Raw genomic sequence first — 18,018 nt, forward strand, 5'->3', positions numbered from 1 at the left:
CAAAAACATCATTCAATTGTTGATACACGATGCTACGTACAAAAATGTACGTCACTGCATGTAACAGCGATTTTCTGTCATATGTGTTTGATTTAACCAATGTTATCAGCGTACATGTACCAAAGCAGCATTGTTGTGGTTAGTGTAAACTAACTTATATTCATAGACATGGTCCATGAGTTCGAACAAATGTAGATACAACATAGTGTCAAATTATCTTTTACGTGCGGTTCTCATAATTTAAGAGACACATATCATCGCTCATTGGGAACTGGGGACGGGATGGTCGAGTGGTCTGCGCGCAATGTGGCAAGCAGAGTAGCTTTCCTTAGCCAATCACGATCCGCTGTTATGGGTTCGAATCCCATCAGAACCATAACCGTGATATGCATTACATTAGACTTTCCTATCATTTAAGTTGAAACGACGTCGTATAACTGAAATACTGACAGTGTACATTGTGGCGTTGAATTCGCTTTCTGTTGACATGTGAAACTAGGGATCGACGGAAATTACATTAACATAACCTAGGGGATAGTATCCAAAATACGTTTCTCTCTGACCCAAGACAAACTTGTCAGTTCGCCATGATCTAAACATGTGTATTGAAATGTGTATTATAGACTATATAAGCGTCATGTTATATTACATTTGTACATGTAAAAGTTGATATCATGCATAATGCAACTGACATAAAATGTGAGTACAAGTAAGAAAATTAACGTTAACGACTAATCATTAATCATTAATGAACGTGCTTTGAGAAAAAAGCTGCAATGCAAGAATCACGAAACTCCAGCGAGTTTGTATTTTGTCTGCATGAATATTTGTCATGTAGAGATCATTGATTAATATTCACAAACAAGGACATATATCGCCTGAGGACACAGAGTGACATACCTGCAAGATCAAATACTGTTACAGTGCTCTGTCGTATATTTTAGGGCCTGTTGCATAATTCTGTTCAAACTTTCTTGCCCCATTGTTTTGCAAATTGTGTTGGTAAACCTGAAACTGTGTCACTTCTTTCAGTGGCATTTAGAAGTTGGTGTGATGAAGTAAGACAAAATCGATGGATGAACAACTTCTTTATTCCATTTTATTACAATATACTTGCTTGATAAAGGTGTTAGGATCTACACCGAAACGTCGCACTAATTGTAATAAAGAAGTTGTTCATCCATAGAACTTGTCTTACTGAAACTGTGTATTGAATATTTTTTGTTAATTACTCATTCGTGTTGTGTGGTCATTTACTAATTTTTACAGTTTAGTTCTGTACGAACCGATTTCTTGGTTGTTTCTTCAGTTTGGAAATCACCTTGTTACAACAACCTTGGTCGTTTTTTTTGTGGTAATGTTCCTATCCCACATCACGTAAAACGCTATTCAATGCACACGAGAGAGAGAGACGATGGAGATAATATCCCCAGACTTGCCTCGAATTAACTGTATGAGTATTCCAAGCATTATGCACATGATTGTTGCAACAGCGTGTCAAATTTAAGGGTGGGAGTGCATCGTCAGAGATAGAAAGGCTATTATATGTTGGAGGAGGGATGTTGTCGTTGGCATCTGTTGCAGTTCCTTGGCTAACAGCAACCGTTGGTGCAGTTGGTGGTAACCTCTCTGAAACAGAACCGTGTTGATCCCTTGACGACAAAGATCTCTTGTGTCCCGTATAAATGTCTTCACACCTTGCACTTATAAGGGGCGTGTGGGTGTGGCCGTCTTCTGGTTCCTCAGGTGTAGCACCCGCCATTATATAACTGGACACATTCGTTGTGGCCACTTGGGTAACGAACTCCCTGTATTTTCTATCCTGGTGAGGACCCGTGGGTCTGTAGTACATGGTGCTTCTTCTTTGTGTCACCCGTGTTTCACAAAATACTTTAGACCAACTATCAAGACTATAACGAGTGCGGAATCGGCAACACCGGAAGCGCTCGTTAAATCTACATCATCATCATCATCATCATCATCATCATCATATAACTATTACTATTCCTCCCACGACTCCACCGATAACTGCCACGCTGGACGCTGAAAAGAAGAAATTAATGATGACAACAACAACGCATTTATAGAGTGCCGACATTCATACACAACAGCATGTTATGTGGGCTCAAAACAAATATATTTAACAGGAAAGACATTAGTTCGTTAATCGGCAAAAGAAACCAACAAAAAACAAAAGCGGGATGAAGGGAAACTGCAAAGTCACCCTGAACATGAGAAGTATAGTTTTATAAGTATAGTATTGATCTATGTCCCTTATAATGTTCTAGGAAATGTTTATTACAATAGTCGTGGTGGGTGGCCTTAAAAACTATGTATTTCCCTGATTGTCTTCGTGATCATAATATTGTTATTTTTGTTCATAAGTCCAACCTTATGTAAACATATGAGCACGCATATATATCAACTCAATGCGGGTCATCTGATGATGCGACCCTGAAACGTCGATACAAAGCAGAAAGAGTTTGTCATATTTCGTTTCAAAAGTACGCGCCCTCCCAAATTCTCTCCCTAAACAGCATTGAGTTAGTTGTATGTACATGGTATATACATGTGTTAATATCTATATGACATTGTCGTACTTGTGTGCACATTATATGAACAATCTGATAGTGGTCCATATAATTGGATAATGTACTGCTGGATATTGATGGCGATATGATAATTATCGATGGCGATATGTACTCCATTCGTTATATATAAACTGTACAGGAAATTGAACTGTGGATTACTTCAATGGATGATGTATTGGCCTGCATGACATGAAGGCCAAAAGATGCCATTCATTTGGAAGATATATTGCCCCTTCCCCAGGAACCATTGCACAAAGTAAGAACAAGACTCTACTCTGTGTCACTGAAAGAAATTAAACGACTCCAGCCACTTTTACTAATGGATGAATCTACAAACAGTCAGAGACCACAGTATCAACTAGAGAGTTCTTGATATCGCTTTGAACGTTTGGCCAAACCAGAAACAGACTTCACTACATCAGACAAAGGCCGCAATTTCTCGAATTTCAAATTTGCAAACAAGGAAATTGATGCATTCAATTTAAGTAACATTCTCAGACAAAGATCAGTTTCCCAAAATGTCCCACAACATTTCAAATTTCAGGAACCACCAACAATTTCATGTTCCTACACGAACACAATTTCATCGTCTCATCAATTATATGAACGTGTTGCAGAATATGGACTTGGCAGCTCATGATGTAACTTCCACTACTTGTGGCTGCATGGATACTGCTATAAACCTGCAGGTCCTGTAATCACAGGTGACTTCTCTATTGTTGACAATAACAACCTTCGACAGTTATTCAAATATGGACCAAAATTACCGTGACAACTTCCTTCACGATTGAATGACAAGAGGGATGACTTCACTTTTCCAATAATCAGCTTTCACTTCATGTCGAGCAATATTCCAGCAGCTCCAGCTTTTGGTGTTTACATTTCACAACTTTTGAGATACAATCGAGCATGCTCTTATGGTCAGAAGTTGTTTGATCAAAATTACAACATTCAAGACCTCAGTAAAGCTTTCAAAAGGTTTTGCGTTAGACATGTGGAGGACATTTCCAGAGTTGACGCATCAGTGACAAAAATGTTGTCCGATGCAATTCTCTATTGCGACTTGGACCATATGTTCCCGTTTTTTTTGTTCAAGTGAACAATTGACTTCCCTTTTCATGTCTTTGTGGCGGATGCCAGCGGAGGGGCAGGATACGCTCACCTTTTAGCGAACTCCTGGTATCATTACTAATTGATAATGATTCATAAATACATGCTCATGATAAAGTGGGAATTGTGCAATCGACTCTGCTATATGCAGAGATTTCTACTGGATATGGAAAGGGTTTTGTCGCTTTATTTATTTGATACCAGAACCTGATATGCATGCAAGTAGGTGTCTACATGTAGTATATGCATGCAAATGTATATGACATTGTCTTACTTGTGTGCACGTGTACTGTATGAACAATTTGACTATAGTCCATATGTTTGGAAGATGTACTGCTTGATATTAATGATGCATATGACATGATTATGTAATTTTAGTTACTGACTTTGTTCACAAATATACATGATGTACAAGCAACTTAGGAAATGAAAAAACAAGATGACACATTACAATGTTAATAGCTGTATGTCATGTTATATTTGAAAATCAGTAGCTATAATCATGTGGTAAATGTATGTCTTCGGTGCAGTATGGGCGGTCGGGTAGCCTTGTGGTCAAAGCGTTCGCTCGTCACGCCAAAGACCCGGGTTCGATTCCCGACATGGGTATAATGTGTGAAGCCCATTTCTGGTGTCCCCCGCCATGATATTGCTTGAATATTGCTAAAAGCGGCGTAAAACAATACTCACTCACTCACTCACTCGGTGCAGTATGTATGTGCATACCAAGTCCATGCTGTTAACATAATACAAATTTATTTGGAATATTGGGCATTAGTCATGTTAATTTCCTCATCAAATGTTCAGATAAAAGAAAACTGGTGCCCCCAACATGCCAAGCATATTTTACCAATTTGTTCTTGCTTAAACATGTCTAACAGTGAATGTATTTAAACAAATATATGTATTGTTCTCAATTTAGATTCTATTTAGTTTCTATTCAATATTGTACATCATGAAGTCACGGAGTGCTGCCGTTGTACATTGTCGGCACGTTTTAGCCCTATGCACCTGAAATGAAGCCATTTGAATGGGCAGTTCTGGTTGTGAAATCCATCAACACTCCCGTCATCGTCATCATATGGCACCTTCTTTTGATGGCGCTTTGATGGTTGATTTTTGCTTTTGTATAGGGATATATCTGCAAGGCACCTCCTACTTATCTGTTGTCCAGTTGGTGGCATTGGCGTATATGTTACACCCAATCTATGCAACTGCCCATCAAGTTATATGATAGTTTCCCACATGTGTTGGTCCAGATTATGAACAAATTCTGTTTCAGCCCCAGATAAGAATGATACTCGTAACATATCTTTTTCGTCTTGCATTTAGAAATCAACATATTTTTGAACGTCAGGTAAGTCAATGAGAGAAGAAGAAACCGCATTTCTTTCTGATATAAGCACTTCACAAAGTAAAATAATGTGGCTGTCATAGAATAAATCCCTTATACCCCGCTTCAAAGCATGGGGTTATATGCGTCCCTCTTTAGGTTTTATACCACTCGGGGTACATGGGGTTATATGTGTCCCTCTTTAGGTTTTATACTACTCGGTGTACATGGGGTTATATGTGTCCCTCTTTAGGTTTTATACCACTCTGGGTACATGGGGTTATATGTGTCCCTCTTTAGGTTTTATACCACTCGGGGTACATGGGGTTATATGCGTCCCTCTTTAGGTTTTATACCACTCGGGGTACATGGGGTTATATGTGTCCCTCTTTAGGTTTTATACCACTCGGGGTACATGGGGTTATATGCGTCCCTCTTTAGGTTTTATACCACTCGGGGTACATGGGGTTATATGCGTCCCTCTTTAGGTTTTATACCACTCGGGGTACATGGTTTTTTTTGCGTCCCGTGTTAGGTTTTATACCACGAGTCGGAGGGCCCCCACGTGCCCCTTGTGATCCTGCTACAACTTATATTATATCAGCAGTATTATTATTATAGCTATCACAACAAAAAAAGGCATAGCATATGTACAATTCCACACAGCTTATCAAATTCAAATATCTATACGAAGACAGATATCCACTAAGAGATATATATCAAAAGATGCTTTAGTTCGTACAGATACGATGCGAATTGTTAAATGATAGTTTCCCACATGTGTTGATCCAGATTATGAACAAATTCTGTTTCAGCCCCAGATGAGAATGATACTCGTATCATATCTTTTTCGTCTTGCATTTAGAATTCAACCTATTTTTGAACGTCAGGTAAGTCAATGAGAGAAGAAGAAACCTCATTTCTTTCTAAAATATAAGCACTTCACAAAGTAAAATAATGTGGCTGTCATAGTCGAAAGCATGCCAATTACAGAGCATGTACTCTTTCGAAAGTTTACTGCATGATGAGACTTTCACACAAAGTTGTAAAGCAGGTCGATATTCCGGGTACAGAACAGCTCATTGCCAAAGTACATGTTATGTTAATTTCATATGAATTCTCTTATATCGGGACATGCTTGCGTTATTTGATACATTTGTGAGCCATAATTGTTCTACGTATTTGCATATTGTTCAACATGATTTCTCCATTTTAATTTTGGAGGGAATTCAAATTCAAATTCAAATTACGCATTTATATAGCGCTACCTATCCAGACATACTGCCTGCTATAGAGCGCTCGGTCGTACGCTCTTTTGAAGAGGATGGTCTTGAGATTTGATCTTCAGATCCCCTGACATCACTGGGCAGTGCATTTCATAGAGTTGCACCTGCTTTTCGGAAGGTTCTGTCGCCATATGTTGTTCTGCTGGCTGGTGGAACAACAAGCTGTAGTTTGTTTGTAGATCTCAGTGTTCGGCCAGGTTGGTAAAGGGCAGTGAGTTCCTGGAGGTATACTGGGGATAGCTCATGGATCGATTTGTAGACAAACATGATCAGCTTGAACACGATCCTGAGTCTCACAGGTAGCCAGTGCAGCTCTTTCATGACGGGTGTAATGTGTTCACGCATTGACTTCCGTGTGATGAGTCTCGCAGCAGTGTTTTGCACACGCTGTAGTCAATCCAGATGCTGCTGGAAGGTACCGTACTGAGTATGATGAAACTCCATCACATTAAACATATTGCGTGCCTATATATTAATATAATTACCATAATGCTAATTGTGAAAACTACACCTGGAACTAGGCTAAATGTAAATTCAACTTACTATTGCTGATATTAGACAGAGGTCATTATGTTGAATGCATCCTGTGACCTTCGCCCATCCATACGTGGACGCGTGAATTGGTTAACATCATCAAAGTCATGTGTGAGCGCTTTCCTTGATAACAAAATAGTCTATAATGTTGTTTGTTGGTACCTTCAGCCAACGTGTTGACATCGGGTGAGCAATCACTCTTAGGCGCTTCGTATGGATTAACATCACCAACTAAACAAATCGCGACGGAGCATCTATCAATAAGAACCATGTGAGATAGAGGTTTGATTGGCTGGTTGAAAGGTTATGTCTCGCTTTGATGAGCTAAATTACCGCTTCTCAAGACTATACAGGTTACTAGAAGTCATCTGCTATTTAAGCGACAGACAAATCATGTGTATGGTGTTTTGTTCACGGATGTGTGAAAAGTGTTATTATGGAGTTCTCTCCCTTACATCATACGCCTGGAGTTTCTTAAGCCTGTTCAAATATGAGGTCTGATCAGCGTCGGTCGGCTTTAACGCGGGAAATGCAGAAAACAGCATTTCATATGCACACTGCCACAGCAACAAAAGCAGGTTTTCAAACACCCGGAAATCAAATGAAAACTGGGTGTGGTAGGGTTGGACATGCTTCACCTTTTTGCGATCTCTGATGATGATTCATATAATTTTAACACTGTCAGCTATTTTGCGTTTTACGCCCAATAGAATCATCTGTTTCGGCAGATAATCGAGTATGGTTATTCTCTGGCGCTGATGTTTGTAATGTTTCTTTATTATCAACACTTTGTCATGAGTTGCAGTGAGGTGTCTCTGAAGTAGGAAATCGTGTTGAGAAACTAACAGTGTCAGCGTGACATCAACAATTATAGACTGTGATAACGGTGATCATATCTGGGGGCGTAAGATCAGTGCTATACGCGTGCTTCGCGAGGATTACCTGGCTGAGCCTGAGACATGGGGTTGATGAAGGTTGGTTGGTTGGTTTGTTGTTTAACGCCGCACTCAGCAATATTACAGCTATATGACGGCGGTCTGTAAATAATCGAGTCTGGACCAGACAATCCAGTGATTAATGTCATGAGCATCGATCCACGCAATTGGGATCGATGACATGCATCAACCAAGGCAGCGAGCCTGACCACCCGATCCCGTTAGTCGCCTTTTACGACAGGTTGATGAAGGGAGTGAAATGGCAGTCAGCATCCGAGAACCCAGAGAGGGATGCAGATGTGCACTAGGGCCTCATAACAAATCCGACAAATTGCTTCGACATGTTTGCGTTCACATAGCGCTTGTCCATTGCCTTGCTATTACAAATGTACTATCCTTCACCTTAAAGCTGTACCCACTGTGCATGGATAATAAAGCCACCTGACACACAAGATCAAATCACTCTTTCTTTCCTGATAATCCAAAAGAACCATACAAATTCGCACTGCGTGCATACATTCACTTTACCTAGCTTGATTTTACATCCTTATAATAGGACAAGACCCTTTCCATAATCATAAGAAATCTCTTTTGAACGATTCCGATTATCTCACGAGCATGTGTTTATGAATCACTATCGAATAGCGATGCTACTAGGTGTTCGCCAAAAGGTAGCCACGTAAGTGTCCATATAAATCCATCATTCTCGAATAAATGGATATTTCACTAGTCCATGTAACGGGTACTCCGTACTAGTTCAATGTCTACATTTTTTCTCAGAAAGGGGAGAACATTTCGGTTAACATCAGTCAGCAATATTCCAGCTTCTTTGATAGGCATTTAGAAGTTGGAGTACTAAGTGAGGATAAGAATGTATAGATGAACAACTGTGTTGTTACAATTAAGAGCGACGTGTCGGTGTAGGTTCTAACACCGTTATCAAGCGATCACTAATTAATTGTAATAAAGATGTTGCTTGATAACGGTGTTAGAACCTACGCCGAAACGTCGCTCTTAATTGTAATAAAGAAGTTTACTATATATTCCAGCACCTGTCAATGACCTAGCTTAGGATAAGCAAACCAGTGGTAAAAAGCATGAATAACATCCACTCTGTCGGGCTGACACACAGTCACCCTGATCACACACTGCGTTCCTCACTAGTCACCTCTCACGATCAGCAGGAACTACCGAAGACATGTTCTGTTACGGAATCCCTACAGGAACTGTATCCAATTAGGACAGAAACGTGTGCGTGGAATGACGTGTATCATATAGCCCGAACGCAACCATTCAAGTTGACCTCATCAACCTGATTGCCAACATACCGAGATTAGCCGTGAATGTTGCAATACGTGTAGGCGTACCTTGATCTGGCGGGTATCACGTTGCTAGGTGTTCCAGGTATGTGTGGACGGTCGTATACGTTTCCCACCCGACGGGCTCATATGATATAGCCTCGTCCTAGTCTCTTACAGTGATCCTACGGACATTTGAGCAACCATGCTTTCTTTGGATCCTATTATTGGGCTGCTAATACTGTTCTGCTCATCAAACATTTCCGGTAGGTTTCCCGCCATTCTCTACTGTGAAAGATGTAGAGGATATTCCGTGTGTTGAGTGATACATGTATATCATGGTTTTCTCATCGAGTGAAGACAAGGGGGTAAGGGAGACAATTTGAGGGGAGTTCACTCTTGTATAACAATAGTTCCGTCATAGTGTTATTTTCACTGCAGTGAAATATCAATTGTTATCTTTACTGCAATGAAAATGTCACTTTTCACATCTAAAACTCAGTCTCTAACACTTAAGAATATGATAAAGTTTGTTGTAACTGTAATAACTTGATCGGGCGGTGCGGTGCGGTGCGGTGCGGTGCGGTGCGGTGCGGTGCGGTGCGGTGCGGGTTACATGTATGTGTGGCATTCGGGTGTTGATCAGTAAGGGGAATTTTATTGTGTTAGGTCATTGCTTTAAAACACACAATTGTCCTCTGTGAACTTGGTTTCACAATACATGTTTTACAGTTTTTTAGTACTTTTTAAAGAAAGGTGAATCAAGTTTTTGTCAACATTGCAGATGCTGTGTCTTCATGCGGTAACTCTAATCTGACGGCAACATCCAACCATAGCTATCTTGAATCTCCCGGGCACCCAGCGATGTTATCCAGGTAAATATCGATCTGGTATCCTAACGCCTGCTACATGTGGTCGTGGCAATATTTGTAACTGTTATGTTTAGAAACCGTAATGCTACAGTTTGTTATGCATGTAGAAATATACTGTCAGTATTTGTCTTAATTTCTCACCGACTTCAAAGTAACTAGAAATGAAATACGTGTACTTGTAGTTTCTCTTATGATACATACGTGATTTGCAAGTAAATACATACCTTCCAGTGCAGTTATAGAATTGGCTAATCGTTAAAGCCATGCGGTTCATATTAATATAATCAGTGTATGTTGTCAGTTGCCAATAAATGTATATTATAATACTTAATTTGTCTTCATTGTGTGCACAGTGTTGGTATTGGCTGTCATTGGATTTCCTCATGTTGTATATTCAGTGATGAATCCTGTACATGGTTAATCTCAAAGTCGTCAAACTCTGACATGATCCATGTACGTATTGAAGTGATCGATATGAACATGACTGTTTCATTAACTGCCTGCACGGAGGATTACATTGAAGTATTTGATGGTACGAATTTCTCTATATAATAGAAGAAATACATATATGTACACATCAAAACATATCGTTACGATTTCTTTTGAAAATAACCAAAAGGAATTATAAGTGTGTATAATTTATCCTGGTAACATAATAGGAATGATACGTATATATCAAATATTCGCATATCATAAGATATACGATATTTTGTAGTTCAAATAAAATAAAAGTGACACAACCCTTTCCATGATCATAAGAAATCTCTTAAGAATTGATTTAGAAAGTAATAAATTTTGAATGCAGTTGCTAAATGTTTTACCTCAGGACCTACAACATCTTCACATAGCTTGGGGAAATGGTGCGGAAAGCAAAGGCCAAAAGTACAGAGTACTTGGAATTCCCTTACTGTGTACTATAAGAGCAGCAACACTAGCACATCCAACAGGGGATTCAAGCTCGAGTATTTCGAAACTAAAGGTAACCTTGGCGTGTACATACGGTATACATGCAGTTTAAATTAATTTTATTGCTTGCTTAATTAATGATATTCTCCTTTCAAAGGTTTTGATATATAAATGGGGAGAAGGTAAGCTGATTCAGAAATCACATAAGACAATGGCAGTTTGGTACCTTGAAACGTCAGTCAACGAAACTGACAATGACACATGCCTTCTAACTTCAACGAACATTTTGCAGAAGATGTAGTGAAGATTATCACTTAATAACACATTGTATACTAATAGCCACCGTATCGATGCAAATTTCCATGACGTGATACATATTTTCATGTACTGGTGATACGTTAAGCCTGGTTAACGTGCTGCAGCTGAGTCTAAACTCAGGAAGTATATTAGATTTGAGAAACTCATTTACCAATAGTTCAAAACATATTGTATCGTACACAATGCATGCTATTGAATACCTTTCTAGTAGATCCACGAAAACCCGAGTTAGAAATTGTCTTCAGCAACCCATGCTTGTCGTAGGAGGCGACTAACGGGATCGGTTCGCAGGGCTTGCTGACTTGGTTGATGTATGTCATCATATCCCAAATGCGTAGATCTATGTTCATGCTATCAATCACTGGATTTTCTGGTCCAGACCCGATTATCTGCAGACCACCGTCATATAACTGTGGAGTTAACAACTGGAATAATGCTGTGTGCGGCGATAAACAACAAATAAACAAACAACAACCCTTTCCAGTAAGTTAGATTTCAAATGTTGATTTTCACACCTGCTGTCACTCTTCGTCACGTATGATAATGTGATACTTCTGATCGAACATAAAAACCTACGGTTACATTTTATGATAAATATGCACATAATATGACTTACGATTTATGTTTCGAATATTGTTTGTATTTAAAGAATTGTTGTCCTGTGGAGGGTTTTACAATTTTACCGGCTCCTTCCTGCAAGCCCCAGGTTATCCTACATCATACAGAACGTAAGTTGTCATAATTATATTTGTTTTGCATCATTTAAAAGGTAAACGCTCTTATCTGTCCCACAGGAGAGTTCAACTAAAAAGCAAACTTCTATACAATCTCATATTGCCAAAAATCTGTGTAATGACAAAGGCTGTAAAGACACATGTTAAGTACATAATTATATTTGCATGTTCGTAAATAAATCTTTAGTGTTTTTGTTTGACAATGCCATAAAGTGATTAGTGAAGTTCATCATTATATTTCAGTGACACGAACTGTATCTGGCTGATAGAAGTTCCAAATGATTATAATATACGTATCATCGTTGAAGACTATGACATACTGGCGTCTAAAGATTGCAGTGTTGATGACCTTCGTTTTGTGGACGGTAAGCTTAACAAAGCTTAGCTGAAAAAGTCCATTCACCTAAAATTAGTATTCGTTGTATATTAATAATAGAAAATATCACAACAAGGCGTTGTATATATTACGGGCCTTATATTAGGTGTGCCAGAATCTGCTGATGGTTTCCTATCCCATATTCTTTCTGTGTATGATCCTTGATCTCTCAGCAGCATAAATGTATGCGTGTACTTTTCCAAAATAATAAACAATCTACGTCTACCAATCTACCAATCAGCCCCTCATATGACTTACAGAAATGACTCTATTCGTATTTGGAGTTTGCAAACAACATGTGCACTTTGATTTTTATGAATGTTCTTGTTTTTTTAATGATGGATTGTCTGCGACAGATAGTTGAGGCCTTAACTATTGATAGATTGTTTTTGTTTTTTAATTCCACACACGGAGTTCGGTTTAGCGTTGACTGATATCTTTATGTGATATTAATCATTTCACTACTCCGTTTTAGGAATGAGCCCCCATTCGCCGGAAATTGGAGTATTATGTGGCACGTTACCTCCGCGCAGCGGCGTTCTGCAGTATACGTCATCTGGTCAAGTACTGCGGGTCGAATTCTCTGCAGATCCCTATCGTGCAGTAGTGAGACCCAGAGGCTTTAAACTGGCATATTTGAAAGGAAAATTTGACCGTAAGTGTTAAATAAAGTTTAATTTCGTAAAGGTGTACTGTGTACCTTGAATATGACATTTCAAAACTAAAATTATTTTCCAGTATCGTGATCATGACGAAACTGTCGTTTGGAATATCTTATACTTCCAGCATGCACAGATACACACCTATTGGCATCTAAGGCGCAACAGTTCATTACGTCGCCGAATTATCCTGATAACTACACAAGGTAACCTCCGTCATTTCTGACAACTGCATGTTATCCGCTGAAGGTGGAAGGAGCAATTCCAACATCCACTGTTCATTTAATAATCGACTCACAATATCACGTATGTATGTGTAATTCATACCTCCGGATGCAGTTACCACCACATCTCACAAACATGACTCTCACTACATGTACAGATGCGGTTGATTGCCATATCTCACTGACATGACTATCATCACATGTTCAGATGCAGTTAACCGCCACATCTCACTGACATGACTCTCACTACATGTTCAGATGCAGTTAACCGCCATATTTCACTGACATGACTCTCACTACATGTTCAGATGCAGTTAACCGCCACATTTCACTGACATGACTCTCACTACATGTTCAGAAGCAGTTTACCGCGACATCTCACAAACATGACTCTCAATACATGTACGGATGCGCTTAATTGCCACATCTCATTGACATAACTCGCACTACATGTTCAGATGCAGTTAACCGCCACATCTCACAAACATGACTCTCACTACATGTTCAGATGCAGTTAACCACCACATTTCACTGACATGACTCTCACTACATGTTCAGATGCAGTTAACCACAACATTTCACTGACATGACTCTCACTACATGTTCAGATGCAGTTAACCACCACATTTCACTGACATGACTCTCACTACATGTTCAGATGCAGTTAACCGCCACATCTCACAAACATGACTCTCTCTACATGTTCAGATGTAGTTAACCACCACATTTCACTGACATGACTCTCACTACATGTTCAGAAGCAGTTAACCACAACATTTCACTGACATGACTCTCACTACATGTTCAGATGTAGTTAACCACCACATTTCACTGACATGACTCTCACTACATGTACGGATGCGGTTATCCACCACATTTCACTGACATGACTCTCACTACATGTACAGATGCCGTTAACCGCCACATCGCACTGACATGACTCTCACTACATGTAAGGATGCGGTTAACCGCCACATCGCACTGACATAACTCTTACTACATGTACTCTCCACAACAGTATCAGAGCAAAGTGTAAATTCCTACGTGTATGAAACACATGTACGTGCTCACGCATGACGTGAATATTTAATTCTCTAAACTATATGTTCCTTTCTTTAACAGTAACAGTAACTGTTTGTGGCGAATACAGTCCACCAGACCAGGATATCTGGTACAACTGACCCCACTTCACTTCTCGCTGCAGCAATCTCCGAACTGCAGTTCTGATTACGTATCTGTGTATGACGGTGAGCATGACATTGTTGTGTCTGAGAGGCGAATATATATATATATATATATATATATATATATATATATATATATATATATCTGTGTGTGTGTGTCATTTCTGACAACTGCATGTTATCCGCTGAAGGTGGAAGGAGCAATTCCAACATCCACTGTTCATTTAATAATCGACTCACAATATCACGTATGTATGTGTAATTCATACCTCCGGATGCAGTTACCACCACATCTCACAAACATGACTCTCACTACATGTACAGATGCGGTTGATTGCCATATCTCACTGACATGACTATCATCACATGTTCAGATGCAGTTAACCGCCACATCTCACTAACATGACTCTCACTACATGTTCAGATGCAGTTAACCGCCATATTTCACTGACATGACTCTCACTACATGTTCAGATGCAGTTAACCGCCACATTTCACTGACATGACTCTCACTACATGTTCAGATGCAGTTAACCACCACATTTCACTGACATGACTCTCACTACATGTACGGATGCGGTTATCCACCACATTTCACTGACATGACTCTCACTACATGTACAGATGCCGTTAACCGCCACATCGCACTGACATGACTCTCACTACATGTAAGGATGCGGTTAACCGCCACATCGCACTGACATAACTCTTACTACATGTACTCTCCACAACAGTATCAGAGCAAAGTGTAAATTCCTACGTGTATGAAACACATGTACGTGCTCACGCATGACGTGAATATTTAATTCTCTAAACTATATGTTCCTTTCTTTAACAGTAACAGTAACTGTTTGTGGCGAATACAGTCCACCAGACCAGGATATCTGGTACAACTGACCCCACTTCACTTCTCGCTGCAGCAATCTCCGAACTGCAGTTCTGATTACGTATCTGTGTATGACGGTGAGCATGACATTGTTGTGTCTGAGAGGCGAATATATATATAAATATATAAATATATATATATATATATATATATATATATATATATATATATATATATATATATATATATATATATATATTCGCCTCTCAGTGATATGTGGCGGTTATATCTGTGTGTGTGTGTGTGTGTGTGTGTGTGTGTGTGTGTGTGTGTGTGTGTGTGTGTGTGTGTGTGTGTGTGTGTGAAATGAAGTAAAACAATTTTTATAAGAAAAAACTTTCTAGTAGGATAAAGTGTTGATATAATTCTTTTGTGATTGTGATGAAGTAGTTTGCCTAAAGATATTTGAAATATTAAAGCCTTAGAAATTGAACAATGTACATAGATGTACATTTCAGGCTATAGAGCCCTATCAACATCCATGTGTACATGCATGTACATTGCAGCATCTACTATTCTATTAACTTGCATGTATACATGTGCAGGTCAGCCACAAGTGCTCTAACAACATGATTGTATACATGTACAGGTCAGCCACTAGTGATCTAACAACATGATTGTATACATGTACAGGTCAGCTACTAGTGATCTTACAACATGATTGTATACATGTACAGGTCAGCCACTAGTGATCTAACAACATGATTGTATACATGTACAGGTCAGCCACTAGTGATCTAACAACATGATTGTATACATGTACAGGTCAGCCACTAGTGATCTAACAACATGATTGTATACATGTACAGGTCAGCCACTAGTGATCTAACAACATGATTGTATACATGTACAGGTCAGCCACTAGTGATCTAACAACATGATTGTATACATGTACAGGTCAGCCACTAGTGATCTAACAACATGATTGTATACATGTACAGGTCAGCCACTAGTGATCTAACAACATGATTGTATACATGTACAGGTCAGCCACTAGTGATCCAACAACATGATTGTATACATGTACAGGTCAGCTACTAGTGATCCAACAACATGATTGTATACATGTACAGGTCAGCCACTATTGATCTAACAACATGATTGTATACATGTACAGGTCAGCCACTAGTGATCTAACAACATGATTGTACATGTACATTCTAGGTTCGAGTGCGGGACCCGGGGAGGCCCCTATAGGACGATGGTGTGGTTCTCACATGACAGCTATACACAGTAATCAATCAACCATGCTGTTTATTTTTCACACTGATGGCAGTCATTCACAGTCGGGTTTCAACATCAGCTACACTGAAATACCATCACCAAGACGTGAGTCTGCTCAATATAAAAATCATGAATTATGTGAATGTTGCAACGTTTTCGTTGCCACTGCGTGCTCCAATTAAATAACGTTTCATTATCAGCTACCTTGGGAGTAAAAAGTTGTCCTCTTATCTTTTCAGATATCTCTGGTGGTACAGGAATGGGTGTTTCGGTGATTTTTTATTGGCTATCTGTTGTCACGTTGGCAACTGTTTTGTACCTTTAAATGTCATATAGACACATGGACGGCGAAGTAGCATTTATAGTACATCTGGGTATATCCTTATGAAAGTGTTTTGTTGCTTTTGTTATTATATATATATCCTTTTAAAAATATATTTTGACACACACGGGTTTATTTGTCTTTTTTGGTTAATTATTTAATTCTATTCCACGTGACAGTACATATTTATGATTTAAGTCGTAGAATAAGGATCAATGATACTGAATAAAATATATTTGTTTCATTTCGATCTACGTTGTGTTGTACATGTGTGTGGTTCATACACACAACATGCAGGTATTTAATACCGATTTTGGTGCTGTGTTTAGCCATGAACGTAATGCAGTGATGACAGACCTAATTAGGAGATCATGCTATGCCTGAGTGTAGTTGGGTGTCAGTTCAAATCACGGAGAGAAGTACAACAACAACAGATCAAAATGGGGATATCAAGCAATGCATGGAGGGTCCGCGTCGGTAGATTCAAAATACCTACAGGTTACAGGCAAGTAACTGGCCATACTGGCCATCCTGGACCGACGTGGCCTATCGTTTGTTGTTATGTACAACACAGCTGGCCTCTGTGTGGTATCTAGGGTCATCTACAGCATCAACTATACCCTCTGTGTTACCTACTCTTATTCCGCCACCATCGATGTGTATATCGGGTGAATTTTGTGAGAATATCCTTACCTGCAGAGCTTTCCCGACATTTTTGATATATCGAAAACTGGACAATAGGATTGATGTTGGCCAATACTGTGATATGAATCTATTAATTTTGTCCGGGGTCATTGAGCTTAACCTTGGGCAGACCTGCAACAGATCTTGATGAGTTAATGAGGACATTAATTGAAGAATACAGAGGATCAGAGGAGAGATTAAATAAGAACATCGACTGAATTTTAACTGAGCTTAAGGTAATTAAGGACGAGGAACGTGTCCTGAGAAAAGATGCAGACAGTACTAAAGAAACGCAGGATATAATAGGATTAGATATAGATTCTCTAGCGGAAAAACGTCACGATATGAAGGTCTATTGTGACAGACTCCATCATATTGAGGAGAGAGTTGAACACCATGAACGTCACAGTCGACAAAACAATCTCATTCTCCATAGAGTCCCGTAATCGGGTTAGGAATCCTACGATGTGTGCAGTGACAAAGCGCTAGACATTATCAACAGAACAAGAGATAAAGATCGAGGTCTGCCCCGTCTATCTGCT

General features: G+C 39.3%; 1 protein-coding gene across 1 annotated transcript; it reads left to right on the forward strand.

Annotated features, from left to right (window-relative positions):
* Positions 1-9,200: 9,200 nt before the first annotated feature.
* LOC124147950 (CUB domain-containing protein 2-like) lies at positions 9,201-17,001 on the forward strand. The gene is made up of 11 exons (XM_046518812.2): positions 9,201-9,353; positions 9,872-9,962; positions 10,358-10,491; positions 10,786-10,938; positions 11,833-11,911; positions 12,161-12,282; positions 12,769-12,948; positions 13,080-13,158; positions 14,299-14,423; positions 16,411-16,575; positions 16,710-17,001. Exons 1-11 carry the CDS (start codon positions 9,293-9,295, stop codon positions 16,793-16,795), a joined length of 1,275 nt encoding a protein of 424 aa, XP_046374768.2. The 5' UTR covers positions 9,201-9,292; the 3' UTR covers positions 16,796-17,001.
* The last annotated feature ends 1,017 nt before the right edge of the window (positions 17,002-18,018 follow it).

This window comes from Haliotis rufescens, unplaced genomic scaffold, assembly GCF_023055435.1.
Source record: "Haliotis rufescens isolate VD_foot unplaced genomic scaffold, xgHalRufe1.0.p SCAF_1, whole genome shotgun sequence".
Classification (NCBI taxonomy): Eukaryota; Metazoa; Mollusca; class Gastropoda; order Lepetellida; family Haliotidae; genus Haliotis; species Haliotis rufescens.

Coding starts and splice junctions, on each gene's coding strand:
- LOC124147950 (XM_046518812.2), top strand. CDS start 9,293: ATGCTTTCTTTGGATCCTATTATTGGGCTGCTAATACTGTTCTGCTCA. Junction 10,939..11,832: donor CGAGTATTTCGAAACTAAAG/GTAACCTTGGCG, acceptor TTGTATTTAAAG/AATTGTTGTCCTGTGGAGGG. Junction 16,576..16,709: donor TGAAATACCATCACCAAGAC/GTGAGTCTGCTC, acceptor TTATCTTTTCAG/ATATCTCTGGTGGTACAGGA.